Here is a 27293-nt window from a genome sequence, read left to right as displayed (position 1 = left end):
CCCACTGCTGTGCACACGCCTAGGCACACCGTGCGTCTACACGCAGGCAGGAGGCCCCTCCCAGGGCAGGACACGCCCAAGTGGGAAGAGAAGGGGGTGCCCGGGCTCCAGAGAGACCCCTCCAGAGTGCGCCGGGTGAGCAGCCCCGGCCTGACCCCTGGGTGCCTTTTCAGTGTCCACTCTGAAGGGGCACGGCCGGCCCTGGGGCCGGGGGCCCAGGAGGGACTGGTGGACGGGAGGAAGCTCAGACCCTGGAGGTGCCGTGCAGAGACCTGAGCAGACCTCTCCTCCCGGTAAACGAGATGCTGGGATGCGGAGGCTTTGCAAGGCCACACAGAGATTCCGCTTGTGGGGCGACTGCGGCTCCCACCCCAGACCCAGCCAGGCGAGGTCATCCTCTGGGGAGCCCCCAAACAGGGCCGGGCAGCAGAGCCTCTTGGGGAGGGCCCTCGCCGGGGGAGTCCAGGCTCCCTGCATCCTCCCAGAGGGAGACCAAGGACACCAAACTCCAGGCCCCCCCTGCCCAACACGTGACCCTGGGCACTCCTCTGCGACTCAGTTCTCCCGTTGTCAGAGGGACAGAGTGCAGCCCATGACTGCACAGTTTTCATGAAGGGCCTGTGTGGTGGGGGCTTCCCGGTGGCCACCCCTCCACCCCCACCCTTTCCTGCTACAGCCACACCAGCCCACTCCCCACCCCGAGTGCCCCTCAAACTTCTACACGGCCAGGCCTCAGCCCACGGGTCCCTCTGCCCTGAACGTCCTTCAGTTCAGGCCCCAGGCCCCAGACCCACCGGGCTTCGAGGACGCATGGATGCGGGTGTGGGGATGCGGCCCAGGAACAGAGCTCCCCTAACACCCCCCCTCAGACGCGCTCTCCCCCCACCCCCACGCCCACTGACAGGAACATTGGCTTTCCCGGGCCACCTCTGGGGAGAGGAGCCTGGACACGTACTGAGCGCCTTGTGTATGCACAGACAGGAGTGCGCAGCCAGGAGCCACCCTGCCGACGTGAGCCTCGTCCGCTCAGCCGCGCTCGGTGACTGTGTCCTCTGGAGGCTGCGGGCCCTGTCTCATCTGGGGTGAAGGCCCCTGGGCCTCCTGGCAAGTTGTGGAGGGTCCCCCGGGGGTGGGACCTGGGCTGAGTCCTCTCCGAGCTGGAGTCAGGGCAGCGGTGAGGCCAGGCCCCCCTGTACCCTTGGGGCCACCCCATGGCCCCCATGGCCCCTCCTGCTCTGCCCCAGGCTGAATGGACGTCGCAGGACCTGGAACCCCCCGTGTCCCCAAGGACACACTGGTGCGTGACCGGCCATGGCAGTGCTGTCTGGGGTCTGCAGACACTGGGCCCCTGGCAGGGAGGAAGGCCTCCTGCCAGCGGCTCAGGGCCTGGGGGACTTGACCTGTGCAGGAGCTCCGTTTGCTGGGCACCAACCTGTGCCTACTCGGCAACCCCAGGGCAGCCTCTGGGGTCCCAGGGAGCAGCCATGATGGAGGGGAGCTCCCTCGGCCCATGGGGACGCCTCTGAGGAGCATGTCCCCAGCAGGACCAGTCCCAGTGTCCCACGGCCATAAGGGGCTGGACAACACACCCTCTGTGGAATCCTTCCCTGCCCCGTCTCAAAGATCCCATATATGCCCCAGCCCACCCATATATACCTCCCAGGGCCACGTGGAGGGCACAGCCCCAGAAGCGGTGGAGGTGGGTCCCAGGTTCCAGGCCCCGGGCCACATCTACTTGCTGTGTGATGTCAGTGGGGTCGCATTGCCTCTCTGAGCCTCAGTTTCCTTTTCAGTAAAAGGAGCTACTTTGCTGAGTGGCCCTCTGCCTCCCCCTGGTGGTGAAGAGGCCACACTGCGTGGGTCCTCGGTGGGCCACATCTGGGAGGACAGCGTGGGGCCAGGTCTCAGCTAGAGAGTCAGGCAGGCCCAGCCCAGGCCATCCTCCTAACAGGAGAGTCTCAACCAGGGCCTCTGCTCAGAACCGCCCACAGTGCCCAGCGCCCGAGCAACAAGGCCAAGCTGCTTCCCCTACCTGAGTGGCTGCGTGCCCAGGCCCCGCTGACCACTTGGGCAGCCAGTCTCCTTCATCACCCGCCCTCCAGCCTTTCCACGGGGGGTCTCGCCGTGATCGGAGGACAAGCTGGAGGTCTCTGAGCGCCCCTACCATCACTGCTGGTCCAGACGCACCCACATACCCTGTGGATCCTCACAGCCCATCAGTCACCAAAGGCTCAGAGGAGGCAGTGCCCTAGCCCAAGGCCACACAGCCGAGCAGCACAGCTGTAACTGTGAATCCATCTCTGCACCGCCCTCCCTGTCCCATGTCACACCCCAACCCTAAGTCCCAAGAAGCCCGGTTGAAACCCCCCAACACCCCATGAAGGCAGCAGGATGCAACGAGAGCTCTGTGGGGCCCCAACGCCCTCAGCTGGGGTCTCCCAGCTCCGTCCCTGCTGGGACCCACAGGGGCTTGACCCCACCTGCCACCAGGTGGGGGAAGCACTGGCGTTCTGCCATTGCCAAGGGTCTGCCGGGACCACAGGATGGGCTCCCACAGTGGCGGGAGATAGCACAGGAAGACAGGGCGACAAGCCCACCCCTCACACAGATGGGGAGACAGAGGCCCGAAGGGGAAGTCACTTCCCGGGTCCCCCCACTCCCGTGCAGGACACCAGGAACTCGGGTTCCTCCATGCCGGGGCCCAGCCAGCCTCTGCCCCAAAGACCAAGGTCACAGGTCTCAAGCTTCAGAGATCCCCTCATGGGGCCAGCAACTGAGTGCAGTCTGCACAGACCCCACCACATCCCCGGCTCCTGTGAGGCTCATGTCCAGCCCGTCCATGCAGCCCGAGGCGCCAGCCGCGTCCACACTGGTGCAGAACTGGACCTCAGCTGAGACCCCGGGCCAGGTGCCAGGCCACTCAGGAGGCGTGAGCGCACGGGAGGGAGCCCAGGCCATGTGGTGAGCTTCTTTATTGAGGCCACGCGGACCCCGCAGAAAGGGGCGTGTGGGTCCCCACTGCCCACGTTCCCACTCCCTCGGCGCCCGCCCTGCTCGGCCCACGGGCGAGGGTCCTGCAGGCCAGACAGGCGGCTCACTCGGGGGTCTTGCTCCTGCTCTTCGGGGACCAGATGCTGGACAAGCGGAACCGGGGCTTCTTCCTCTGGTCCCCGCCGCTTCTCTGGAGGTCTGCGGGGCGATGGACACTGTGACGCCGCTCACCCACCTCTCGGCCACTGCCCCCAGTCCCTCCCTTCCACCTGGCAGAGCCCTCCCTGGGCCCCCAGAGCCTGCAGGAAGCCAGGCCCCAGCAGCCCAGACCCCCTGCCCTCCCCGTGGGAACCACCCAGGCGCCCGCCTTCACAGCGCCTGCCCAGACTGGGCACCCCTTGCCCTGACCACATGGTCACCAGCCGCTTCTTGGCTCCTCTGAGTGGCTGGGAACTCACTCCCACACTCTGACCATGTGGTCACCAGCTGCTTCCCGGGTCCCTCAAGCAACAGGGAACTCATCCCCTTAGGCTGAGCCTGCCTGCCTCTGCGCGGAAGCTGCCATACGGGGCCCGGCACCCACGTCCACAGGAACCCCAGCGTCACCCCAGCCCGGCCCCGCCCCCAGAGTTACCCAGTTTCTGGATCATGTTCTGGAGCACCTCGTCCTCCTCCCGCTCTCTGAAACAGGAACAGGGGGCCATGAGGGGCAGCAGGCCCTCGGCAGGAGGTGCGTGGGTCTGTCCCAGTCAGCCTCACCCGAGCCCTGAGCCCATCTGACACCAGGTCACTTGCCCTCTCACCTGCCAAGAGGCCACACCTTGGCACCCCCCTCTCCCTCCCTGGGCAGATCCTTGGCCTCTCGGACCCAGAGCCTCATCAGGACATGGGGACAGGAGGGTCCTGGGATGACCCGAGATAGTGACATGGGGACAGGAAGGGCCTGGGACAACCTGGGCCAAGGCCTCCTCAAACTCATAGATTGACACGTTTGAGTCTCGACCTGGGCCACTGACCCCGGTGGCCTGGACAGGTCCCTTGTCCTGACACGAGAACAGGAAAGCTCTGTGGGGACAGTCATGAAGCTGGTGGCCCTTACAGCACCAGGAGACACACGTGGCTAAATGCATTTAAAATAAAAATAAATGTAAATTCCATCCCTCCATTGCACGGGCCACACTGCAAGTGCCTGATAGCCACGTGTGACCTGTGGCTGCCATGGTGAACAGTGCACATTATAGAACATTTCCAACACTGCAGAAAGTTCCATCGGCCAGTGCTGACCCTGAGGGTTAGGAAATAGGGAGTGCCAAGAGGCTCTGTGGGGGACCACCTCTGAGACAGGTTGCCTGGGCAGGGCTACCCTCAGCCTCAGGCCCCACCTGGGGAACGCCCACGATGGGTGTCGCTCCTCCCTGCTGATGGTGGGGGGAAGGTTCTGGGTGTGAGGTGACCAGCCTCAGCCTGGCTGAGAGGGGCCTGGGTTTCCACCCCTCTCACGCAGGTCCACCTTCAACCTGGGCCCCCCCTCCCCTAAGCACCCCCTCCCCTGGGCCCTCCCCCTCCCCCCCAAGCCGCCCTCCCCTGAGCCCCCCTCCCCTGGGCCCTCTCCCTCCCCTGAGCCCCCTCCCCTGGGCCCTCCCCCTCCCCCGAACCCCCCTCCCCTGAGCCCCTCCTCCCCTGGGCCCTCCCCCTCCCCCGAGCCCCCCTTACCTGAGCCGGTCCTCATCCAGGGAGTCGATGATGTCGCTGCGGTCGTTCACCGTGTTCACATACTGGTTCAGCAGCTCCTGTTCCCGTTGCCGGTCCTGGGGTGATTTCAGACCCTCTGCAGGGACAGCCTGCCATCAGCGGGAACCCTGCTGTCCCACCTGCTCAGGGACAGTGTCCCCAGTCCCCAAAGGTCAGGTTCCTCCACTGCAGGGGGCAGGGACAGTCTTGAGGGCCTGTGGTGGGCTCTTGGCAACCCTGACTGAGTGAATGAGTGAATGAATGAATGAGTGAGCAAGTGAATGAATGAGTGAGCAAGTGAGTGAGTGAATGAACAGCGTCTCAGAGACTGAGTGTGGCTGCCCTTCCCCGGGTCACCTCACCTGCCCTCACAAAATCCGCCCACTGCAGAGATGTGGAAACTGAGGCTCAGGGCCCCACCTCCACAGGAGAGGGCAGAGGGGGGACCGCCAGGACCCAAGCCCCCACCCAGGGGCGCTCAGCCACATCAGTCAACACCTACAGCCCATACTCATCAGCGCTTACTACCCGCAGCCTGCACGTATTAACTCACTTCTCCCTCCCGACAGCTGAAGGAGGTGGGAGCTAGGCTCGTTCCCACCGTGCAGGGGATGAAACCCAGGCACAGAGAGGTTGAGTGACTTGGCCAAGGACACACAGCCTGGAAGTGGAAGACCTAAGACTCGACCCTGGGCCCCAGAATGTGTCCACAGCCACGACCCATCAGCCTCTCCAAAGGGTCACCACACCAGACAGCCAGCCGGAGAGAGCCTTGGAAAGCCTGCACTCGTGCCCACCTCCTGGGGCTGAGCACCAACCCACCCCTGGCCGGCCTGGGCTCGGCAGCTCTCCAGGCCCAGGCTCCCCCGCGGGCGGGACGCACCGGGCTTGGCCATCAGCCGGCGCAGCTCCCCCTCGATGTCCAGCTGCTGCTCCTCCAGGCGCTGCTCCCTGGCCCTGCCAACCGGACGCAGGTGTGAGGCCCGGCCTGCCTGGCTGGCCTCCCCATGCACAAGCCCAGCCCACGTCAAAAGAGGGCGGCCATCAGGGAGAGGCGGCCATCCGGGAGGGGGCGGCCATTGGAGGGGGCGGCCATCGGGCGGGGGGCGGCCGTCCAGGGTCCCTGCGGCTGGCCTCTCACTTGTACATCAGCTCCGACTCCAGCCTCAGCAGCAGCTGCTTCTCGTGGATGAGCCGGAACCAGTCCACCATGAGCGCGTCCTCCGAGGCATCTGTGGAGAGAGCCGGGCTGCGCACAGGGCTGGCGGGGACCCTCGCGGGGTGGCCAGCCTGGGTCAGGGCCCAGGGCCAGGGGTGTCCCCAGGGTCAAGGTGGCCGAGGCCAGGCCGGGGCGCTCGGGAAGGGAGGGGGGCCGGCCCGCGGTGGGGCAGGGTGGGGGCCGGCCTGAGGGGGGCCGGCGCGGGCTCACCCCCCTCGGCCGCGCGCAGGCGCTTCTCCAGCTCCACGCCCCTGAGCTCCAGGGCGTCCAGCTGCCGCTCGATGTCCTGCACCTGCCTCTGGATCTCCTCCGGGGGCACGTAGTCAGGGTGCAGCTGGGGACGAAGGGGTGGTGAAGGGCGACTGGAGGCACCGGGCCTCGCCCCACGGGCTGAGCCCCTCGCCCACTCCCACCCCAGCCGACTCACCCTGATGGGGGAGGTCACTGCCTTGCCAAGTGGAGTGGGGACACCAGCCGGGCCTGGGGGCCTCCCTGGAGAAGGGGCAGGACGAGCCTCCTGGACCCGGGGCACCAGGCCCAAGGTGACCCAGACGTGGCCTGGAAGGGGGTCTGACCCCCTGACAGCTGGGCCCACCCAGCCCCACCTCCTGGGATGCCCTGTGCCCCCGTCTGGCCTCCCTTCCCTGCCCAGCAGGCCCCTGGGCCGCCCCCACTGGTGCCGAAGGGCAAGAGGTCAGACAGATCCAGGCTCCATCCCCATGAGTCCCCATGTCCACCCCAGCCCCTGTGCTCCTCCAGGTCAGCAGCACCAGGCACCCCTCCAGCGCCCCAGCCGCCCCGGCCGCCCCATCCCACAAGCCTCCAGGAGCAAACGCTCCATTGTCACCAGGTGTCTACACCTCAGGCGGTAGGAGGCAGCGGGGACCTCTGTCCAGTCCTCCCACCCCCACTTGGGGGAAGGGCCTGGGGCTTGGGGCTGTCCTCCAGGCTTGCCCCACCTCAAATCTACGGAGCTCGGCTGCCTCCAGGTATGTGCATGGCTGTTGGCCCCCCCGGTGCGCCTCCCCTCCATTCTAGGCCGGATGAGCTCCTATTCATCCTCCAAATCCCCACCAGGCACCTCCTCCTCGGGATTCCCCTAACGGAAACGGGGCCGGCATCTCTGGGCTGACCTGGTTTGCTGTGAGGACGGGGATTCTCCTCCTCTTCCTTCCAGCTCTGGGCTGGGGCTTTCTGTCCCGAAGGCTCCGGCCGAAGCCAGTTGTCAGAAACATCCAGGCTGGCAGGGACGGCCAGCTTCCTGCGGCGAGGCGGGGACAGGGAGGGGGATGCGGCTGCCCAAGAGTGGGAGACAGCCACGTGTCAGGCCAGCAGGCCCGGTGCCCATCTCCCACTGCCCCCCTGAGCCAGGCAGCAGGGACACCACAGGCCTCCCCAGCCAACAAAGGGGCAGCCCTCGCAGCCCTGCGCCCACGTCCACCCTGCAAGGGCAGAGTCGTGACCCTGGTTGGCACGGGGAGAACGAGCCCTGTGGGCTGGTGTAGACACGCACACACACATTATACACACACACTGCCCGCCCAGGACCACTGCCCCTCCCCTCACACCCAGGAGGGTGGCACCATGGGGCCCAGCCTCGCGCAAAGCAGCCCCCAGAGGAGACGAATGCATAGACCCGTGGTCCCCGGCTGGGGAGGCTCAGGTGGACTTCTGGGGCCCCTGGCTTCCCGTCCAGCATTACCTGAGAGATCAGGCCCGGGTCTAGCCGGGCTCAGTGTCCTGTCAGGCCGCACAGGGGTCAGGGTGATGCGGATGCCCCCATCAGAGCTCCCAGACACTTTCCAGGGGGCATCGCCAGCCTTCGGCTCTCCTGGGACCCGAGGCTCCTTCAGCTCCAGGGCCCTGGACGGAAGACAGGAGGTCAGCCAAGGAAGACAGGGATGGGTGGCCCCAGCACCTGACCGTCCGTGACCCTCCGGGGGCACCCACCTCCACGGGTGTGAGCGTGTACTCAGGGACTCACAGCTGATGCGCACCGGACACGGACACTGACCCAGGCCCAGGACCCCAGTGTGCACAGGAGCCCGCTGCCCGCCCATGTGCAACATGACGTCATCACACACAGGGTGGCCGCTCTGTGCAGCTGGCCCTGGACCAGCGTGCTCTATGACCAGGGGGGCTCGAGTGCCTGCCTGAACCTGGCACCTGTGGCCTCATCCTCGAGTGAGAAAATGTGTTCCTGTGTCACTCAGGCCGGTGTGAGCTGTCCCCAGTCAGTCAGCCACATGTGAGCCATCCCATCACTCAGGCCGGTGTGAGCCAAGCCATGCCCTGTCACTCAGACTGGTGTGAGCTGTCCCCTGTCACCCAGGCTGGTGTGAACTGGCTTCTGCTACTATAGCTGAGATGCACGAGTAGATGTGCACACATCCCCACTGTGGGTGTGTCAGTTAGTCATGTGTGTTCTGTCATTCACCCACAAGCATCTGTTGAGCACCTACTGTGTGCAGGCCCTGTGCTGGCCCTGGGACACAGGCTGCTCAGGCTCGTGGGCACAGATGCACAGGCACAGGCGTAGGTGAAGGCCACCTGAGCCCCCGCAAGAGCCCCACCCCGCCCGCACCTCTCAGCGGGGCTTTTCTTCTCCACGGGCTTCAGGCGGGCCCTCCATCCTGTCGGCCCATCCTCCTGGCCTTCCTCGGGGCTGGCCCTCAGGCCTGGGTGGGGGCAGGGAGATGGGTCATAGGATAAGGGGGGAGTCTGCTGGGAAAGGCTGGACCTCACCCATCCCACCTTCCTGCACCCGTCCCACCCTCAGGTACCCCCGCAGCCAGCCCAGCACACTGGCTGGGAGTTGGGGACAGGACCTCCAGCCCAGCCACCTATGCTGTATGTGCCTGGGGGAATTACTCCCCCTCTCTGGGCATCAATTTCCCCTGCCCCCAAACAGGTGAGGGTGTGGCAGGGTGAGCCCCAAGGACCGTCTGTATCTGCAGGCCACCTCCTGCACCCCATGGGTCCCTGTCCCACACTAGGGGGACTCTCACCCTTTGCCGGTGGGGCCTCCAGCTTCAGGCTGGAGCCAGCACCCACCCTGCCAACCCCTGAGGATACGGCCGAGCTCTTCCTGCCTGCCTGGGGTGGCGTGGATGCCTGAGAGGTGGTGCCCACACTCAGGGGGGCTGGCGGCTCAGTCTTCAAAGGGGGGCGGGCCTGAGGAGATGCCGACTGTGACAGCTTGGCAGACAGACTTGCTTGTGGCCCTTCAGTTCTGGGATGGGAATTCGGAGCAGGGGAGGTGGCTGGGGAGGGCCTACGGGTGAGAAATCGGGCATCAGGCATGGGTGGATCCAGGAGCCCCTCTCACCATGACCTCCAGCCAAAAGCCCCCCTGCCACCCTTGGCAGCTGGTTCCCAACGCCCACTCTCCTGAGGGAGGACAGACAGCCCCTCTGAGGGATGAGGGATGCGCCATGGGCATCCACCTCTGGATGACTTTACCCCCGTTTAACTCCAGTGTCAACTGAGATTAAAATGCCCCCAAAACACACCATGCATGGGGTGTGCAGGTAGGGGCTGCACCCCCAGTCCCTCCCTCCTCCACCCACCTGCCCAGAAGCACCTGGGACTTCACCGTGGAGGCCCCTGCCCAGAGCCTTAGACCAGCCTGGGCCTGCCCGACTCCATCCTAGTGACATGCGTGAGGCCTCCACACGGGCTGTGTGTCGGCGAGCCATCCTACACCCCCTCGGGGGCACACGCGTGCAGGAGGTAAGGCTGCTGACACCCCGCAGGGCCCAGGGCGGGGACCCCAGGCACCTCCCCAAGCCAGGGCAGCTCCTCCATCCACCAGCCCCGCTATGCACCAATTTCTCCGCCCTGCTTCTCCCCCCGCTCTGGGCCCAGCGTGACCAGCTGGGTTCCAGGAGGAGCTGGGCCCTCCCAGTCAGATGCGCCCTCCCACAGCCTCAGCCCCCAAGTGCCTGGGACACCCCAGTGCTTGAGTGGCAGGGCGGGCTGGCTCTCCCTGGCCCTGTGCCCACCTAGGAGCCCCTGGGCACCAGTGGCTGACCCAGCGGGGGTCAGGCAGCTCTGAGCTGGGAGTCCCCCAAGATGAGGGGCAGCGTGAGGCTGCGGGCACAGTGCTGTCAGCCAGCCTGGCGTGGAGTCTCCTTACTCACTAGGCGACTGCAGTGGGGTGAATGGCGTCTCCCCAAAATTCATGTCCCCCTAGAAGCTCAGAGTATGACCTTATTTGGAAATAGGCTCTTTGCAGGTGTAACCAAGTTAAGACGAGGTCACCCTGGATTGGGGGACTCTAAATCCAATGACAAACATCCTTATACAAGACAGAAGAGTAGAAGACAGACGCAGAGGAGCAGCCGCGTGCAGACGGAGGCAGAGATGGAGGACGCGGCCACAAGCCAAGGGACGCCTGGGCTGCCAGGAGCTGGAAGAGGCAGGAAGGACCCTCCCCCAGAGCCTTGGGAGGGAGTGCGGCCCTGCGACACCTGGATCTTGGACTTCTGGCCTCCAGAGCTGTGGGGGAATCATGGTCTGTTGGTTCAAGCCCAGTCTGCGGTGCCCTGTCCCAGAGCCCCAGGACACTGACACATGACCCGCCTTCACCCCGTCACAGCGTCTGCTCCATGTACAGTGTGCAGAAGGCACTGAGACACGGGCAAGAGAGGCTCATAGCCCCACTCGGGTCAGACGAGCCGACCTTCGGACCACTCACAGCCTCTTTCCCCATCTGTAAAGCGGGTGTCCTCAGACAGGACCACGTGTGTGCCACCTACTGGCCTGGGCAGCAGCATCCCTACCCCGCACCCCCGAGAGGGCGCAGACGGCGGCTGTACAGTGATAACCGTGTTATTCTCCCGCGGCCACCAGGCGCTCGGCTCCCCTGTCTCATCCTCCCCATTCCCCAGACGAGGAGACTGAGGTAGGGGAAGGGCCACCCATCACACAGCCAGGCAGGGACAGAACCGGAGCCTCCCCAGCCACCCCGACCCCTCTGGCCTCCTGGGGTCCCTGGTGGGCGGGGGGCCCCCGTCCCTCCTCCCCCACTCACCTGCCAGGCGCCTCGGCGCCAGCCTCCCTGAGCCCCGGCAAGGTCTTCCGGAGGAAGCTCCGCGCCTGCTCCTTGCTGCTAGCCCCAGATGGCGACGGCGTATCCGCAGGAGCCGTGGCCCTGCCAGCCGGGCCAGTGCCGGGCGCGGCTCCTGGCGTCTGGAAGAACCTCTCCCGGGCCTGCTGCGTCCTGGAGGCCGACAGGGTCCAGGCCGGGGAGTCCGCTGGGCCCGGGGATGCTGGGCTTGACTCGAGCTTGGTCTGGGGGGCTGCCGCTCGGGGGACTGCCCGGCCTTGTGGTGTGGCCGGGCGAGGGTCCGGGGTACTCAGGGTCGGGGCAGGACGGGGGCAGACTGCCACCGTGTCCCGTGCCGACGATGACCACCCTGTCGGGGAGCTGTTGGTCACACGCGTGCTGGCTTTGCCTCCCACCGGACCCACCGAGAGCTGGGGCCCAGCTGGGCTCCCTATGTGGACGGGCGAGGAGGTGGTGGCCGGACGGTCAGCGGCAGCTGGAGTGAAACCTTTGGCAGTTGAGTTGCCCACCACAGGCTCCCAGGCCGGCGGCCTGGCCTTGGGCCCCACATCTCTCTGCCCACTGGCCTCCTGGGCCTTCCGCGGGGTGCTGGGGGGCTTGGAGTCCACGGGGGTGACCCCTGTCTCTCTGGGGGCCAGGCCCGGCAACTTGGGGCTTGCCGAGGGGGCTTTGGGGTGGTGGCTGGAGCAGACGAAGATGCCCGGCTCTCCCGTGGTCCTGTAGGTCCCCGAGTGCAGCGTGTTGGAGCACTGCTGACACCTGGGGGCAGAGGGGTCGGGGAAGCCCACGAGGAAGCTCCATCCACTCGTTCTCCCCACTGTTCATTCATTCACGCTTTCCCAGGAGCACGCACTTACGTATTCCCGTGTCCACGCATGTGGTCACTGATTCATTCAACAAACACTTCTCCTCATGATCATTAATCATTTTGAGTCACAGCCTCCACCGAGGATTTCATTAGGGGCACAAACGCCTCAGAAAGTGCCCGTGTCTGTCGGGGCACACGCGCCACACACACACACACGCAGTCCTACCTGAAGCAGCTCCGGTGGTAGAGCTTCCCGTCAGCCAGGTGTCGCTGCACAAGGTGCACGTACTTGCCACAGACCCCACAGATGCTGCTGACGGAGCTGCCCGCCGAGGCCTGGCCCTTGGGAGGGGGTGCCAGCGGACGTTCCTGAGCGACCCCCAGGGGCCGGAGACGTCGTCGGCCCCAGCCCTCCCTCCTGACGGCTGCCCCATCAGCGGGCGAGGGGATCCCATTTTATAGACCAGAGACTAAGCCCCCGCGAGGAGCAGCCCGCGAGGCGCAGCCAGGCCCACGCCAGGCCAGCTGGACTCCAAGTTCAGGGTCTCCAGCACGGCCCACGAGGAGGGAACTGTGGGCCTCACTAAGGGGTCCCGAGGGCCAGGAGACAGAGACCGGCACCTCCCGTTCCCACCCCAAGGCACAGAAATCCCATCCAATTCCCCATGTCCCGGGGCTGCCTTTTGCTCCAGCTCCCGGGAGCCTGGTGTGACAGCTGGGGACAACAGGGGGCGCCCAACCATAAGTTATCAACCATCCCGGCTCTCCACCCCTGAAAAGTGTGGACACCCTAACTCACTGTGCAGGGCTGGCCTAGGAGCAGAGGACACACCCAGCATTCTTTCCAGCCCACCCGGGACGGAGGAGCCAGAGCAAGAAACCCGCGTGGAGCCCAGAGAGGTCTAGGTTCAAGGTTGGAGCTCGGCCTGCGGGACCTCCCTGGCCTCGGTTTACCCATCTGTACAATGGGGATCATATCCCGACCACACAGGACTGAAGGAGCTGGGGGAGCCAGTCCTGGTGGGCTCTTGATAAACAGCCACTGAGGCCACACCTGGGACCCGGGGGACCCCACCCCACCCCGGCACTGCGGTTTAGGAGCCACACTCAGTCCCGTGAGCCCCGCTCAGTGAGAGCTGGTGGGAAACCCAGGAAGCAGGGTGGGGACTGGGCGCTTACAGCCTTCAGGGGGGCCCCCTCTGCGCCCCTATCCTTCTGCTGGACGATGGGGTTTGTGCGGACTGGAGACAGCGGCTGCCCCCGGGCTGGGGTGGGCGAGGGCCTGGCGGGCTGGGTCGGGGCCTTCTTCCCAGACGGTTCCTCATCGGAGCCCGATGGGGGCCTCTTCACGCCGGCCATGCCCCCAACTGGCAGAGACACGCAGGGTCAGGGGTCCCGGCCCGGCCCCGCACGCTGGCCCTGAAAGGGTCTGCTCTGGGTCCCCAGGAGGTGCGGGTGCCAGGCACAGGGCCTGGAGCCGGACCCGGAGCCCGGGGTGGGGGTGGGATGGGCGGCTCCTGCGGTCTGGGGGGCCGAGGAGGGGCACCCCCAGCGAGCGCATTCCCAGCAGGGGCCTGGCCTCACCCCGCCTGCCCTCCGCCCTGAGAGCCCTGCTCTGGGGCTGGCGAAAAGGGACTTTTCTGTTTCTCCACAAAGTGGGAACATGAAGGCGGGGCTGGCCCTGCGCCCGGAGTATTCCGGGGATTTCTAAGGCCCCCCAGGGTGAGGATGTGGGGGAGGGGAGGCAGCTGGAATAGAGTCCCCGGCCGCCCTTCTGTGGGCCCCCTGCCGGGAGGCCCCTCCCTGCCAGGCCAGCCTGGTTTCCACAGGGCCGAAGGTCAGGACCAAAGTGCGGGCATCTGGGGCCAGCCTGGGGGCCCCCAAGGGATCTGCCAAGCCACCGAGGCCAGAGCTGTGGGCACCAGCGCCCAGGGGTGAGACGGGCACACCGAGGCCCAGGGCGGGAAGAAGACCCCGCGGTGGCGGACCCCCGACTCACTGGGGGAGCGTCCGTGGAAGTAGTTATAGTACTGAGACACGTAGGTCAGGATGCTCAGCCGGTCAGGCACCTTCAGAGCCACCATGTCCTCGGCGTCCAGGAGGGCCGGGATGCCCAACTGCTCCTCGGCCACGCGGAAGGCCTGGGGGAGGGGGCGGTCGGCAGGCGTGGGCTGGGAGACCCCTCCTCCTCAGCCAGGCCACCAGCTCGCCCCGGGAGGGAGAAAGGGCTGGGTTCAAGGTTGGAGCTCTGCTAGCCTGCGGGACCTCCCTGGCCTCAGTTTACCCATCTGTACAATGGGGATCCCATCCCAACTACACAGGACTGGAGACGCTGGGGGAGCCAGTCCCACCTCAGGTTTGGGCTCTTGATAAACAGCAGCTAAGGTCGTCGTGCCCCAGATCCCAAGGGGAACCATCCCCGTCTCAGGCTATTTGTTCTGGGGACTCTGGTCCCATGTCACCCTCGAGACCCCCTTGAGCGCCCCGTGCGCCCCTGAACCCGTCAGCCCCAGCTGACGCCAAGCCTTGTATGGTCGGGGGCAGCCTTGTCCAGGGGCCGAGCCCTCCTCGGGGCCAAGAGGGGACACAACGGCAGCCTGTGTCCTGGGAGCCAAAGCGGAGGGGAGGGAGGGGGGACTCTGAGGCTGAGACAGACGCCCAGGCAGGGCCTCCCTGGGCAAGGACACACACCACCCACCACACGCGCCCTCCCAGCCCAGTGGTCTCCAGTTCTCCCTCCGCCCCCACGCTGCTCCCTCTCAGCCTGCCCTTCCTGTGCCCCCCACTCTGCCTGTGCGTGTCGGGGTGTCCGTCCTCACCCCTCCCCTCCCTCGGCCAGCCCAGCCGGCCTCCTGCCTTCAGACTCCACCCCTCACCTGACAGCTCCCCCATCTCCATCCCGGGCCTCTCCCTAAACTGCCTACCACCCCCACGCGGGGGGCCCAATGTGACACCTCAATCTTCATGCCTCCATGAAGGGCTCCTGGGCCCTCCCAGACCTGCAGCCCCCGCCCATAACTAACCCTAACCGAACGCCTCTTCAAAATATATCCAGGATCTGACTCCTTCTTCCCCTGCCACCGCCGGCCCCGGCCCCTCCCTCGTCCCCTCGCCACCGGCTCTGCTCTCGGTACAGGTCTTGTGAAACCCACGGCTCCCAGCACAACACACTTCAGAGAAGCCAAGTCCTTCTCACACCCTAGCCTGCCTCTGTCTTTCCCCACTCTGTTCCAGCCATACCCCCACTGTCCCAGCCACAACCCCACTCTGTTTCAACCACACCCCCACTGTTCCAGCCATATCTCCTCTGTTCCAGCCACACCCCCACTGTTCCAGCCACACCTCTACTCTGTTTCAGCCACATCTCCTCTGTTCCAGCCACACCTCCACTGTCCCAGCCATACTCCCTCTGTTCCAGCCACACCGACTGTTCCAGCCACACCCCCACTCTGTTCCAACCACACCCCCACTGTTCCAGCCACATCTCCTCTGTTCCAGCCACACCCCCACTGTTCCAGCCACACCTCCACTCTGTTCCAGCCACATCTCCTCTGTTCCAGCCACACCTCCACTGTCCCAGCCATACTCCCACTGTCCCAGCCACACCCCCACTCTCTTCCAGCCACACTCCCACTCTGTTCCAGCCATACCTCCACTGTTCCAGCCACACCCCCATTCTGTTCCAACCACACCCCCACTGTTCCAGCCACATCTCCTCTGTTCCAGCCACACCTCCACTGTTCCAGCCATACTCCCACTGTCCCAGCCACACCCCCACTGTTCCAGCCACACCCACTGTTCCAGCCACACCCCCACTCTGTTCCAGCCACATCTCTACTCTGTTCCAGCCACATCTCCTCTGTTCCAGCCACACCCTCTGTTCCAGCCACACCCCCACTCTGTTCCAGCCACATCTCCTCTGTTCCAGCCATACCCCCACTGTTCCAGCCATACCCCCTCTGTTCCAGCCACACGCCCACTGTTCCAGCCAAATCTCTACTCTGTTCCAGCCACACCTCCACTGTTCCAGCCATACCTGCTCTGTTCCAGCCACACCCCTACTCTGTTCCAGCCACACCCCCACTCTGTTCCAGCCACACTCCTACTGTTCCAGCCACACTCCTACTGTTCCAGCCACACCCCCACTCTGTTCCAGCCACACTCCCACTCTGTTCCAGCCACTCCCCCACTGTTCCAGCCGCACCCCCACTGTTCCAGCTGCACCCCCTTGTTTCTCCTACGAGCTGGGCACCCTCCAGCCCCAGGGCCTTTGCCTGTGCAGTCCCCTGACCAGGCAGCCCTCTCTCCAGACACTCATGGGGCTCCCTCAGGTTCATGTCTTACCCAACAAGGCCCTCCACCCCCAGGGAAACTGCACACCATGGCCCCAACACCCCCCTTCTCATTGTCCCCTTGGTACTCGTTCCGCTGACATGCTACATTGTGGTCGGAAGTGCAGTCCTACAGAACTTTCTGTGACACTGGACATGTTCCGTCCGAGACGTCCACGTGTGGCTAGTGAACATCTGAAACGTGGCCAGCGTGGCCACGGAACTGAATTTATCATTTTATTCCTTCTAGACATTGTTTTGTTTTTTTTCAGTGAGGAAGATCAGCCCTGAGCTAACACCTTTGCCCATCCTCCTCTATTTTGTATGTGGGACGCCACCTCAGCACGGCTTGATGAGCGGTGTGTAGGTCCATGCCCGGGATCCAAACCCACGAACCCCGGGCCACCGAGGCAGAGTACGTGGACTTAACCACTACGCCACCAGGCCAGCCCCCATTTTATGCCTTCTTAAGTTAAATTTACATTCAAGTCGCCCACACGCAGAGTTCACCGTCTGTCCCCCCACTGGAGGGCCAGCTCTAGGGCCAGGGCGTGTGGCCCACTCGCTGCTGCACCCCGGCTGGACCGGGGCCCGCACAGCAGGGGCGCAGCGAGCACTGAAGGATGAGGAGGTGGACCTGCCTTTCTGTCGTCAGCCCATCAGGTCGAGGGAGCTCACGGACCACATGGCGTCCGGGGCTGGCGGCGCGGGGAGGGGTCTGAGTCCAGGCAGCCAACAGCAGGGCCGGGGGCAGCGTGTTCAGGACCCTGGCGGCCACGGTGGGGAACGGCTGCTGGCCCATCCCAGGACCCAGCAGGGCCTTGCCCCTCCCAGAGCCGCCTCTGGACGCTTGGGTGGGAAGGAGGGTCCGGCCACGCCCCACTCTTCCCTTCCCGGCCCAGAGAAAGAGGGGACCAGGAGGGCCTGCACTGCAGGAGCAGAGGCTGTTTCTCGGGAGCTGGGGTCCCCGGCTCGGGACTGGCCAGAGCTCAGCAGCGAGCTCTCGCCTCCATGTGCCCGTCTGCAAAGAGGCAGCGACTCCTGCGGCTGCCCCGGGGAAGGCGGGCGGCCCCTGACACACGGGCTGGGGCCGCGGGGCAGACCAGCCGGGAGGAGGAACGGGGGACTCACCAGCTTGTTGTTCTCGTAAATGTTTTCCTTCCTGAGAGCATCGAAGTTTCTGAAAAATAAAGATACAAGTATCCAAAGCAGCTCAGAGTCAAGAAAGGAGGGGCCAGAAGGGCCTGAGGTCACCCTGCCCAAATGGGGAAACTGAGGCCAGGGGTGGGGCTGTGAAGGAGCGAGGTCACAGAGCAACCGCGATGAGGGCAGGGCTGGGCACAGGGATGCCGTCCAGCACCTTGGTCATCCCAACAGCCACAGTCAGCCCTGGCGGCTGCAGCCTCTCGCACCCTGCAGGGGCTGAGCCCTACTCTGCCCCTGCCCCCCTCAGGGGTGGCCGTAAGCTGGCCCAGGGAGGCAGAGTGCCAGCCCGCACGGCCCAGAGTGGGCTGCTTCCAAACCCTGCAAAGCTCATGGGTCTGGTGGTCACGGGAGGCCGACATCCAGGGGGTGAGACCACGGAGTGGACATGAGGCTCCCAGGGCAGGGGACGGAGCCGACGTGCCATGTGGGACGGAGCTCCAAGCAGCCCAGTGGTCCGGGCAGGCCGAGCCCTCGCTCCCCCCACCTCCCTCCCTCGTCACTGTATTCACCCGGCAGCCCCCGCGAGCGCTGCTGCTCTCAGCTCTTTACACCCACAGGCGCTATCACACCCGCCTCTCACGGATCAGGAAACTGAGGCACAGAGAGGCTGTGACCTGCTCGAGGTCACACAGCGAGGAAGACAGAGGAGCCAAAGCCAGGCCACGGCCCCAGCATCCAGGCATTAGAGGTTCTACCGTTTGGGGAGTGGTGCTAACACCTACCAGTGTCCAGCCTCCTCCCAAGGGGGCAGATCAGAGCCCCCACCCTCCACACACTCTTGACCACAGGGGTGCGCTGGGTCCTGTCCACAGGGTCCTGTACGGCAGGCCCTCCTGGAGAGGCCAGGGCGCAGCCGCCATTCCGCAGTCAGGAGGAGCTGCGCACCAGCTCCAGGCTGGCCCGGGACTCCGCGCACTCCCCAGCGCGGCACACCGCGGCCCCCGCACACCCCAAGGACCTCTGAGCAGGCAACACGGCCTGGCCCAGCCACAGACACTCCCAGGAGCGCTGGTTAAATACTGATCTGTCTGTCCTCGTAGGTGTCTGTGGGGTCCTGAACGGCAGTCTTGCCACCTCAGGGTGAACTGGATTGTTCACCGAAGTCTCTCGGCACAGGAGAGAGCTCAGGCTGGGAGCCAAGTCCCGACTCACACTGGCCGTGCTGTCTGATCCTGGGCAAGCTCTCTCTCCTCTCCAGGCCTCAGCGTCCCCGTCTGAGTTCCACTGCAGCCTCTGATGGTGAATTCGAGGGCCCTGGCTGAAGGCCGGGCAGGTCTCAAACAGAGAGGGGAGCCGAGACCCTGTGGCCACCTGGCCTGGGATGGCCTGGCCCCAGCCCTGACCTGCACTGACCCGGCCTCCCTGACCCCATAACATCCCTGGGAGGCCCATTACACAGATGAGGACACTGAGGCGGGGGGGGGGTGCAGCAGCAGGCCCTCACCACCCGGTGGGGAGTGGGGGGAGGACGGGGCTGTGGTTGGTCCACTGCCCTCCGCAGGAGGCCCCCCACTGGCCCCCAGCCCCGCCGTTCATCAACCTGCCCAGCTCTCCGGGAAACCACACCGTTTCCGCTCAGACCACCTCCCAGGTAACGAGTTCCAGATGCTGAGACCACCCCGTGAGCACAGAGGGTGCTTTTGTGCAGAGGACAAGACAGGGGACAGATCTGTCTCCGGTGGACAAATGACCGGAAGGAGCGGGAAGGGCGGGCGTGGGGCCCACTTGCCAGACGATGCCTGTCAGCGCAGCCGCACACCCACCGTCCATCCTGGGTGGATCCCACCAACGTCCACAGACACATGGAGCGGCCGGTCTCCATCCATCGCCCCAGGGGGCTCTCAGTATGCTGGCCCCTCTGTCCTTGGCGTTTGGGGGCTCGGAGTCCCCCTCTCCCTCCCCGACCCCATCCCTTTGAAAGCTGAATCTCTTCTCCAGACCTGCCCCGGGTCACTGACCCAAACGGCCGTGTCCTCAGCAAGATGCCCAGTGCCGGAGGGCAGGATGACAGGCTCTGTTTTGTCTCCAAACAAGTGGAGAAAGAGGCCCTCCACCCCCCCGCGCTGCCTCCGTCCACCCTGGGGCTGCAGCGGCTCTGTCCTGTGATTGGGGGCGGCCAGGTGCCCACAGGGCCCTCTCACCCTCCAGACCCAGAGTGAGCATCTCAGAGCTCCAGGGGGATCAGGGCACCCACGACTGAGCAGTGTCAAAGGGGCGCAGGCTGGAGGTTGCAGAACTGCCCTCCACTCAAATTCAAGGACCACCGCCCCTCAGCACCAAGTCCGAGCTGCTTCCCTAGGCCCTCAAGGCCTCCACAGCTGGGCTGGACCACCTTGGTCAGTCCTACGGCTGCCACACCCCTCCAGACCAAGCCTCCTCCTAGTATACCCCTTCCCAGCTTCCAAGCGTTTGCACACGCTGTTCCCTATGCCCGAATGCCCCTTCCCATCTCTGCCTAGCACACCTGCCAGGCCCCCTCCCTAGAGGCACCCTGCAGGTCCCCGGGGGGATGCTTCTCTGCCTCCAGCTGGCCAACGCACAAGCTCATGTCCCCTGCAGCATGCGGTTGAGCTGGGATCGCCCTAGTCCCCGAGGGCTGCACAGCTCGGAGTGGAGGCCAGGGCACTGGCGGAAATCAGTCAGAGTCACAGCCGCCTTGCAAGTCCCTTCAGAGAGCGCCAAGCAGGGACCCCACCCGGCCCTCTCAGGAAGTCCAACAGGACCAACTTTCCACCAGCAGGGGGACTGCTGGGGTGACGGGCTGGATTGTGCCCCCCAAAAGATCTGTTGTAGTCCTAACCCCAGGATCTCAGAACATGACCTGACTTGGAAACAGGGTCTTTTCAGAGAGAATCAAGTTAAAATGAAGTCACCAGGGCAGCCCTAATTCAAGATGACTGGTGTCCTTATAAAAGGGGGATTTGGATGCTGAGATGCCCACAGAGGGAGGACAACATGAAGACACAGGCAGGAGATGGCCGTCTACAGGCAAGGGCAGAGGCCTGGGGCCGACTCTCCCTCTGCCTCCAGAGCCAGCCACGCCGGTCCCCTGGTCTTGGATTCTGCACTGATCCGTGAGACGACGTATTCTGATGTCGAAGCCGCCCATGCTGCAGGACTGTGTTCCGCAGCCCCAGCAGACTGATAGCCCAGCTTTGGCTGACCCGCGGGGAGGCAGCTGGCTTCGTTCAGGGCCTTGCTGGACCAAAATGCGCTAGCTTCACCCTCGCTCAGCTGTGAGCCTGCACACCAGGCAGGCTGGGGCCTGGGGCACCCTCCCCAGCCACATCATTTCTCGGTCGAATTCTCGTAATTTAAGATCTGGTATGTTCTGGTACGACTCCTAGGTACCCGCCATGGGGCCAGGCACACAGCTGGCGCTCTGTAAATGCTTGTTGATGAATTAATTCATCCAATGCTGGCCGAGCCAGGGGACCTTTGTGGCATTTGTTCATCCTATCAACCTTGGCCGGGTGAATGAACTCATTGGGTCTATATGTCCATTGTGCGACTGTTCACCCGTCCACTGTCTGCTCGGTGCCAACGTGTGCGCAGCCCCGGCCGGCGCCTGGCCTGGCTGGGAGAGCCTGAGGCACGGCCTCCTGCCTGCCTCACCAGCCACAGCTGACCAGGACCATGGACCTCAGATCATTGAAGCAGCCAGCCTCCTGCCCAGCTCCTCAGGGGCTCTTGGGAATGTGGACCCCCTTCCAAATTCCTGGAGAGCTGACCTCATGCTGTTTATTTCCTGGAACAGAATGCGCCCCGTGGGGGGTGGGCGCTGGGCCTGGAGGGGGGCTGACGGTGGGGTGGGGGAGCGCTGTAGGCACCTCCAGCACATCTGGAGTCACTCCCGCCTGCGGGAGAGGGCGACAGACAGACAGACCGACGGAGAAAGGCTGAGACACAGAAGGGAGAAATGGTACCGAAAAGCCCAGAGATGAGACAGGAGAGGCCACAGGTCCAGAGAGAGGGGTTCCAAGGAAAGACACACCCCGGCAGACACACAGGAAGCCCTTGGGAAAGGGCGGATGGCGCTGGGTGCGGAACGGGCCATGAGGAGATGCCGGGGGCCCAAGGCAGGGAGAAGAGGTGCTGGCGCCGCATCCCAAGGCCCCAACCTTCTCGTGGGCAAATGAGACGCCTCGGTCTCGGCTGCCCAGCTGCCGGCCTCCGCAGGCTGGAACAGACTCTGACCCCCACCCCGGCCTCAGAGCAGGGCCCAGCCAGGAGGGGTCAGCCCGGGGGCTTCTGGGGTGGCCTGGGGGGGCATCACAGGGGCGCTGGGCCCTGGGCTGCCCCAGGGAGGTGGGCTGGCGGCCCCTTTCCACCGGAAGGCGGCAGCTGGGCCTGGGCAGCAGGACCTCAGGCCAGAGAACAGAAGGCCTCTGTCCCCAGGCGGCTTCCTGCTGACCGCGAGGCTGGCGTGGGAGGGGAGGTCAGCCTCGCCGCCCAGGCCCACCCCACCCTCTGCTCCAGCCCAGGGAACAGGGCTGCCTCCAAGCTTCTGGGCGGGGGCCCTCTGGAGTGAGTCTCTCCTGACCCCCCACAATGGGCGCGTCTCAGAGGGCGGTCAGGGAGACGCCCCTGTTCCTGGCCCGGGCCCCGCCATCGGCCCCTGAGCTGGAAGAAAAGGACAGGTCACTGCACCACAGGACTGAGCGAGGAGAGCAGCAAATATGCAGCAGAACCCCCATTTCCTGACACCCTCCCCTGGCCCAGCCACAACTCCCACAATGGCCCGGCCTCCGTTGTCCCTGGAGAAGGCAGCCAGGAAGCCAGCCCTCCTCCGGGCTCCTCCCCTGGAACCTCAGTCCCGGCAGATCAGGCCGGAAGGGGAAGGAGCGGCTCCAGCCCTGACAGGCTGACTGCCCAGGGAGGCAGGAGGGGCTGTTTGTTCTGGGCGGTTCCTGAGCTCACCTGGCTGCTCAGCAGACGTGGCGTCACCGGGAAACAGACCCTTGAGAAAACCTGCAGAAAACCTGCAGCTGCAGGCACGGTGGGCATGGTGGGCGCGGCAGGCTGACCTCTCGGCCAGGCATCGCTGGGTGAGCCCATCTCCCGACCTCCAGCGGAGATTCACTTCCCAGGGTCCCCAGGGGGCCACCAGCGCAGGTCACACGTGCCCCCGGGAGCAGGGCCACATGGGGCGGCGGAGACGGAACCAGGAAGTAGCGTCAGGCAACCTGTGCCCCGACCTGGCCGGCTCAGCGCCCAGTCTGCTCCTTCGCAGCTGCTCCCCGCACACCGCCAAGAGGAAACGGAGCCGCATGCAGCAGGAAGGATCGAGATGAGACAAGGGAAGCAATTCCTGGTGGCAAAGCTGGGGCACGTGGAGACAGGATGTCCACTTTCCTGCTGCCAGAGGGTCTTACCAGGATGGGGAATTGGGGGGCTCCCCCGAAATGACAGCCACCCCGCAGGTCCTTCACCACTGGGGCAGAGGCATGTATCCAAGGCTGTGCTCGTTTTCTGCTGCTGCCGTGACAAATGACCACAGACCAGGCGGCTTAAAACCACGGACATTATTCCCTCCCAGCTCTGGGGGCCAGAAGCCTGACATCAAGGTGTCGGCAGGGCCACACTCCCTCCAGAGCCTCTGCGGGAGATGCTATTCCTTGCCCCTCCGGCTTCCGGTGACTCCAGGTGTTCCTGGGCTCGTGGCCGCAGCATCACTCTAGCCTCTGCCTCCATAGTCACAAGGCCTCCTCCTCCTCCTCCCTACGGCACTTGTGCACCTGAAGAGCCCTTTGCAATGACAGCTACCGAACTCCTACCACATCTACTGAGCCCCAAGTGCACGACCTCATCTATAGAACTCCAACTCCGTGCTGATCTCTACTGAGTGCCTGTCCTGTGCCAGGCACAGTTCCAGGCACTGGGGATCCAGCAGTGGACAACACAGAGAGCTACATTCCCACCCTTCTGGAGCTGAAGGTCCAGTGTGGGCAGACGGACGAGACGATAACCGAGTCAGCAGTAAATAAGATAACTGGATGTTCACACGTCACTGCGGGCAGGCGGGCAGCCTCCTCTTCCTCCCTGTCCCAGCCCTCACACCCTCTGGAGCTACCTTGAGCTTTTACTCACTCATCTGTGCACTGTCTGTCTCTGTGACTAAAACGTCACTCCCTGAGGCAAGGGCCAAGTCCATCTTGTACACTACGCAGTGCTGAGTAGACAGCAGGTGCTCAATAACGGTTACATGAACGGCAATAGGATGCCTGCTTGTGCCAGCACGTGTACACACCCATATGTGCACGCCTGTGCTCACCGCGTCAGTGCGTGCTGGGACAGGCGCACACACACACCCAGGCCTCTGGTCTCAGCACAGCTGGGAGCACATGCAAGCTCCGGGGGCTCGGAAAAGCCCCAAATCTTCAGTTCTACCTGTGCCGTCGTCCTGAGGCTGCTGCACTGACAGACAGCGGCATCATCTTTCCCTCCAATCGCAAACTTATGCTGACCCCACCCAGGCTGCCTGGGCTAGGTCCCCAGCCAGCCTTACCCGGGCCCCTGCATGCACCCCCGTGGGGCTCGGTCCCCAGCCAGCCTTACCAGGGCCCCCGCATTCACCCCCATGGGGCTCAGCCTGCCAACCTCCACTCCTGGTCCCTCTCCCAGTTTCCACATCCCCAGCCCACCCCCATCAAGGCTCAGCTTCGGGTTTCAACGTGGAAGCATCTTCTGCCCCGGTCTTCTGCCTCTAAGGGCGACTGAGGCACATCCCTGTGTGGGGAGCAGAAGCTGCTGCCCAGATACCACACGAGGACTCCCCACGGAGCCCCAAACATGCATTTCCCAACCTCAGGCAGGAAGAGGAAATACCTGCAGGCCTCTTTCTCAAGGCTAGCTTTCTCGCACAGAGGGGTGCTTGGGGACAGTCCCTGAGGATGCAAGGGACATCTGGGTGCAGGGGAGGTGCCCCAAGAGCCAGCCCTGGCTGTGCCTGACGTGTGCTGTGACCTGAACAACGGTGTCTCCTCTCCGGGCCTCAGCTTCCCCCTCTGTACAGCAAAAGGCCTGACTGGTCAGTATCTAGAAGGTGCCCCCTCTGGCCTCTCCCAGCCCCAAGACCTCCCTAGCAAGCGCACCCCTACCGACCCCAGGTCCAGCCGCCACTTCTCAGGAGAAAGCTTGTCAACACCACGCTTTCTCTAGAAGGCGCCTGGGCTACAGGTGGCCCTCCAAGGACACCCTTCCTGAGCCTCCGCCCACCCAGCCCCAGCACTCTTCCCTGCAGCTTTCCCCATCTCAAGTTCACACGGGGCTTGGGGCCGGGGCCTCCCTGCACAGAGCTCTGTCCCAGCAAGCCCGGTCCCAGTCACAGCAAAGAGTGTTTGCTGAGTGAACAACGGCTGGAGCGGGTCCAGGGTGGGGACAAGATCTGGCAAGGCAGGGCCAGCGTCCCAGCCAAGACTCCAAGACCCTCCACAGGGATAAATGACCTAACCCCCTCCGCTGCCCACTTTCCACGGCTCCCAGGGATCCGGGCCCAGCCTCCATCTCATCCCCCATCACCCTAAGGTATGGAGGCCTGGCTGACAGGACCTGGGGGGTCTCAGGCTTCCTGCTCTGTGTTGGCCCCTCCCCCATAGTGACCCTGGGCTGCGTTCCTAAAGCTGCCTGGACAAGCTGGGGGAGGCGCAGCTCCACACATGAAGCCCCCCCCCAATCCAGTGGGCAGGTCCCAGGACAGTGGGGATCGCAGAAGACCCAGAAAGGCAGCTCTGCCGGCCGTTTCCTAGGGAGACGGAGGGGGATGGGTGGCTGTGGCCAGAGCCCAGGACGCTGGCCTGAGTCACGGACTGACTAAGCCAGCGGGGGTGGCCGGACGTCCTGGCTCCGGCCCAGCCCCACTTGGTGGACAGGCAAACTGAGGCCATGGGGTAGCCTGCAGGGGCCACAATGGGTTGCACCTGCGGACCCGGTTCTGCTCGGCCCGAGGTCGTCCCCCCAGGGCCGCGGTCCCGGAGGTCTGACTCGGTGCCCACTCCCCCGGCCCGGAGCGGTCTGGCCTCAGTTTCCCCGCGGGGTCGGGGCGCGGCGAGGGCACTCACATGAGGTCGGGCCGGTGGCGGTGCAGGATAGCGCAGAAGGCCAGGCCGTCGCGGAACGACGTGGTCATGTTGGTGATGCTCACGTCCCGGTAGCCCTCACACTGTTGCCGGCACCACTGCTGCAGCGCCTGGATGGCCGCCATGCGGGCAGCGGCGCCCGGCGCACCGCGCTCCCACCGCTCTTCCCCGAGCCGCGGCCCGGCCGCCCTGGACGGACGCTCGCGCGGACCGCAGACCCGCCGATCCCGGAGGGCGAACCCAGCCCGAGCCCGGGAGGACAAGGGGACCGACGCCCGGCGGCAGCGCCCCGTGGAAGACGAGCAGCAGCTGCCGCGCAGCCGGCGAGAGCCGGCCCGAGTCCGCCCGCCAGGCCCCGCCCCCTCTAGGCCGCGCCCCCGGACAGAGCCCCGCCCCCAGGCAGAGCCCGCGCAGCCAGGCCCCGCCCCTGGGCAGAACTCGCTACAGCCAGGCCCCGCCCCCAGGCAGAGCCAGACCCCGCCAGACCGTGGCCCCGCCCGACCACCCACGGCCCTGCCCCCTCCAGGCCCTGTCCCCAAACAGACTCCGCTGCGGCCAGACCGTGGCTGGCCTCAAAACAGAGCCCGCCTCCTCCCCTCCAGGCTCCTCCCCCGAAAAGAACCCGCCCCCGCCCCGCCAGGCCTCCCCGCCCCGGACCACGGCCCCGCCCCGCAAGCCCCACCCACTTCAGGCCCCCTCCCTGGACAGAGCCATTGGCCCAGGCCCCGCCCCCAAACAGACCCCGTCCTCGGATAGATCACAGCCCCGCCCCAGGCCAGGCTGAGCTCCGTGAAGCCGCGCCCATCCGCCAAGGCCCCGCCCTTCCCCACCTCCCTCCCCTCGCAGCCCCGAGGCAGGGGAAGGGGCGGCGCCCAGCCTGGGGTCCCCCCCTCCACTGCTCCCGGGAGGCTTTGGCATTGTCTGTTTTCAACGTCCCTCACCCGCATTCCCCCCCCCACCCCCCCACCCCTGTCATGGAGAGGTGGAAGACAACGCTACTTTACACACGGGGAAACTGAGGCTTGCTCGGGGTCACGTGGCTAAGAAATGGTGGAGATAGACCCCGGCCTGCCTGTGGCCCTGGGCAGCCGTGGCCTCTCCGGAGGCTCCCCCAACCCCCAGCACGGCAGGAACACCCCTGGCATTTCTGGGTTTTCAGAGGACTTTCCCATCGGGGTTCTCATGCTGGAGGAGTGGCAGGCAAGGCAGGGATCACTACCCGATTTACAGAAGGGACAACTGAGGCTGGGCGCTGCACTGCCCTGCCTGGCGTGGCCCATAGGATGGGGAGGGGAGGGAAGGGTCCTCCTGGGGCAGGAGACCCCTCAGGGGTCTTGGTGATCTGTTCTGTTTCCCAGTTTTCCACTTTGAGCATCTGTGACACACATCATTAAGGAAAAGTACCTCTTGTGGGGCCCTCAGTTACCCCAGGGCTGGTCCCCTCCACATTCTTCTTGTGGAACTCTATCTGTGGCCACCTGGACAGAGACACTGACACCAGAAATGTGAGATGGTCCCCCTGCCTGGCCACCTGGCCCCAGGGCTTGTCCAGACAAGGCCCTAGGGAAAGAGGGAAGGTGTTTTCCCAAGAACAGCCCCTGGCAGGGAGACAGGGCAGCTTCTCTGCACCCACTTGAAGGAGCAGAAACTAAAGTCTTCCAGCCCAGAGCCAGCACGTGGCATTCCAGCTGTTTCCTGTGGCTGGATCCTGAGGTGTGGATGCCCAGCTACCCAAGAGTGAGTGAGGCCTGTGCGGAGGTAGTGAGCTCCCCGTCGCAGGGCGCGTGCAAACAGGTGCTAGACAGGGATTCCCTTTGACCTGGGATGACCGCTGGCCACGGCTGCTGCCCTGATCTGC

General features: G+C 64.9%; 2 protein-coding genes across 6 annotated transcripts; one reads left to right on the top strand and one right to left on the bottom strand.

The window, feature by feature from the left end:
* Nucleotides 1–897: 897 nt before the first annotated feature.
* Nucleotides 898–25755, bottom strand: MICALL2 (MICAL like 2). Of its 5 annotated transcripts, none has more exons than XM_058569433.1 (17): nt 25418–25754; nt 17283–17331; nt 13820–13961; nt 13000–13187; nt 12047–12162; nt 10977–11771; nt 8950–9215; nt 8526–8619; nt 7644–7804; nt 7075–7202; nt 6369–6458; nt 6152–6275; nt 5864–5954; nt 5606–5679; nt 4705–4819; nt 3626–3672; nt 898–3189 (listed from the first exon to the last, which is right to left on the bottom strand). In XM_058569433.1, the coding sequence occupies exons 1-17, from the start codon at nt 25558–25560 to the stop codon at nt 3095–3097; spliced, it is 2718 nt and encodes a 905-aa protein (XP_058425416.1). In that variant the 5' UTR covers nt 25561–25754; the 3' UTR covers nt 898–3094. The 5 variants fall into 5 exon arrangements, 4 of the variants coding, with proteins under 4 accessions (XP_058425416.1, XP_058425415.1, XP_058425417.1 ...); XM_058569432.1 differs by having other exon boundaries at nt 6369–6433; nt 7075–7236; nt 25418–25753; XR_009224060.1 differs by having other exon boundaries at nt 3154–3189; nt 4705–4832; nt 6369–6433; nt 7075–7236.
* LOC131422915 (basic proline-rich protein-like) lies at nt 25559–26219 on the top strand. The gene is made up of 2 exons (XM_058570541.1): nt 25559–25922; nt 26038–26219. The coding sequence occupies exons 1-2, from the start codon at nt 25559–25561 to the stop codon at nt 26217–26219; spliced, it is 546 nt and encodes a 181-aa protein (XP_058426524.1).
* The last annotated feature ends 1074 nt before the right edge of the window (nt 26220–27293 follow it).

The sequence above is a fragment of the Diceros bicornis genome, chromosome 26 (assembly GCF_020826845.1).
Source record: "Diceros bicornis minor isolate mBicDic1 chromosome 26, mDicBic1.mat.cur, whole genome shotgun sequence".
Lineage (NCBI taxonomy): Eukaryota > Metazoa > Chordata > Mammalia > Perissodactyla > Rhinocerotidae > Diceros > Diceros bicornis.
The sequence above is the reverse complement of the archived record's forward strand: the minus strand, read 5'-3'. Positions and strand labels throughout refer to the sequence as shown.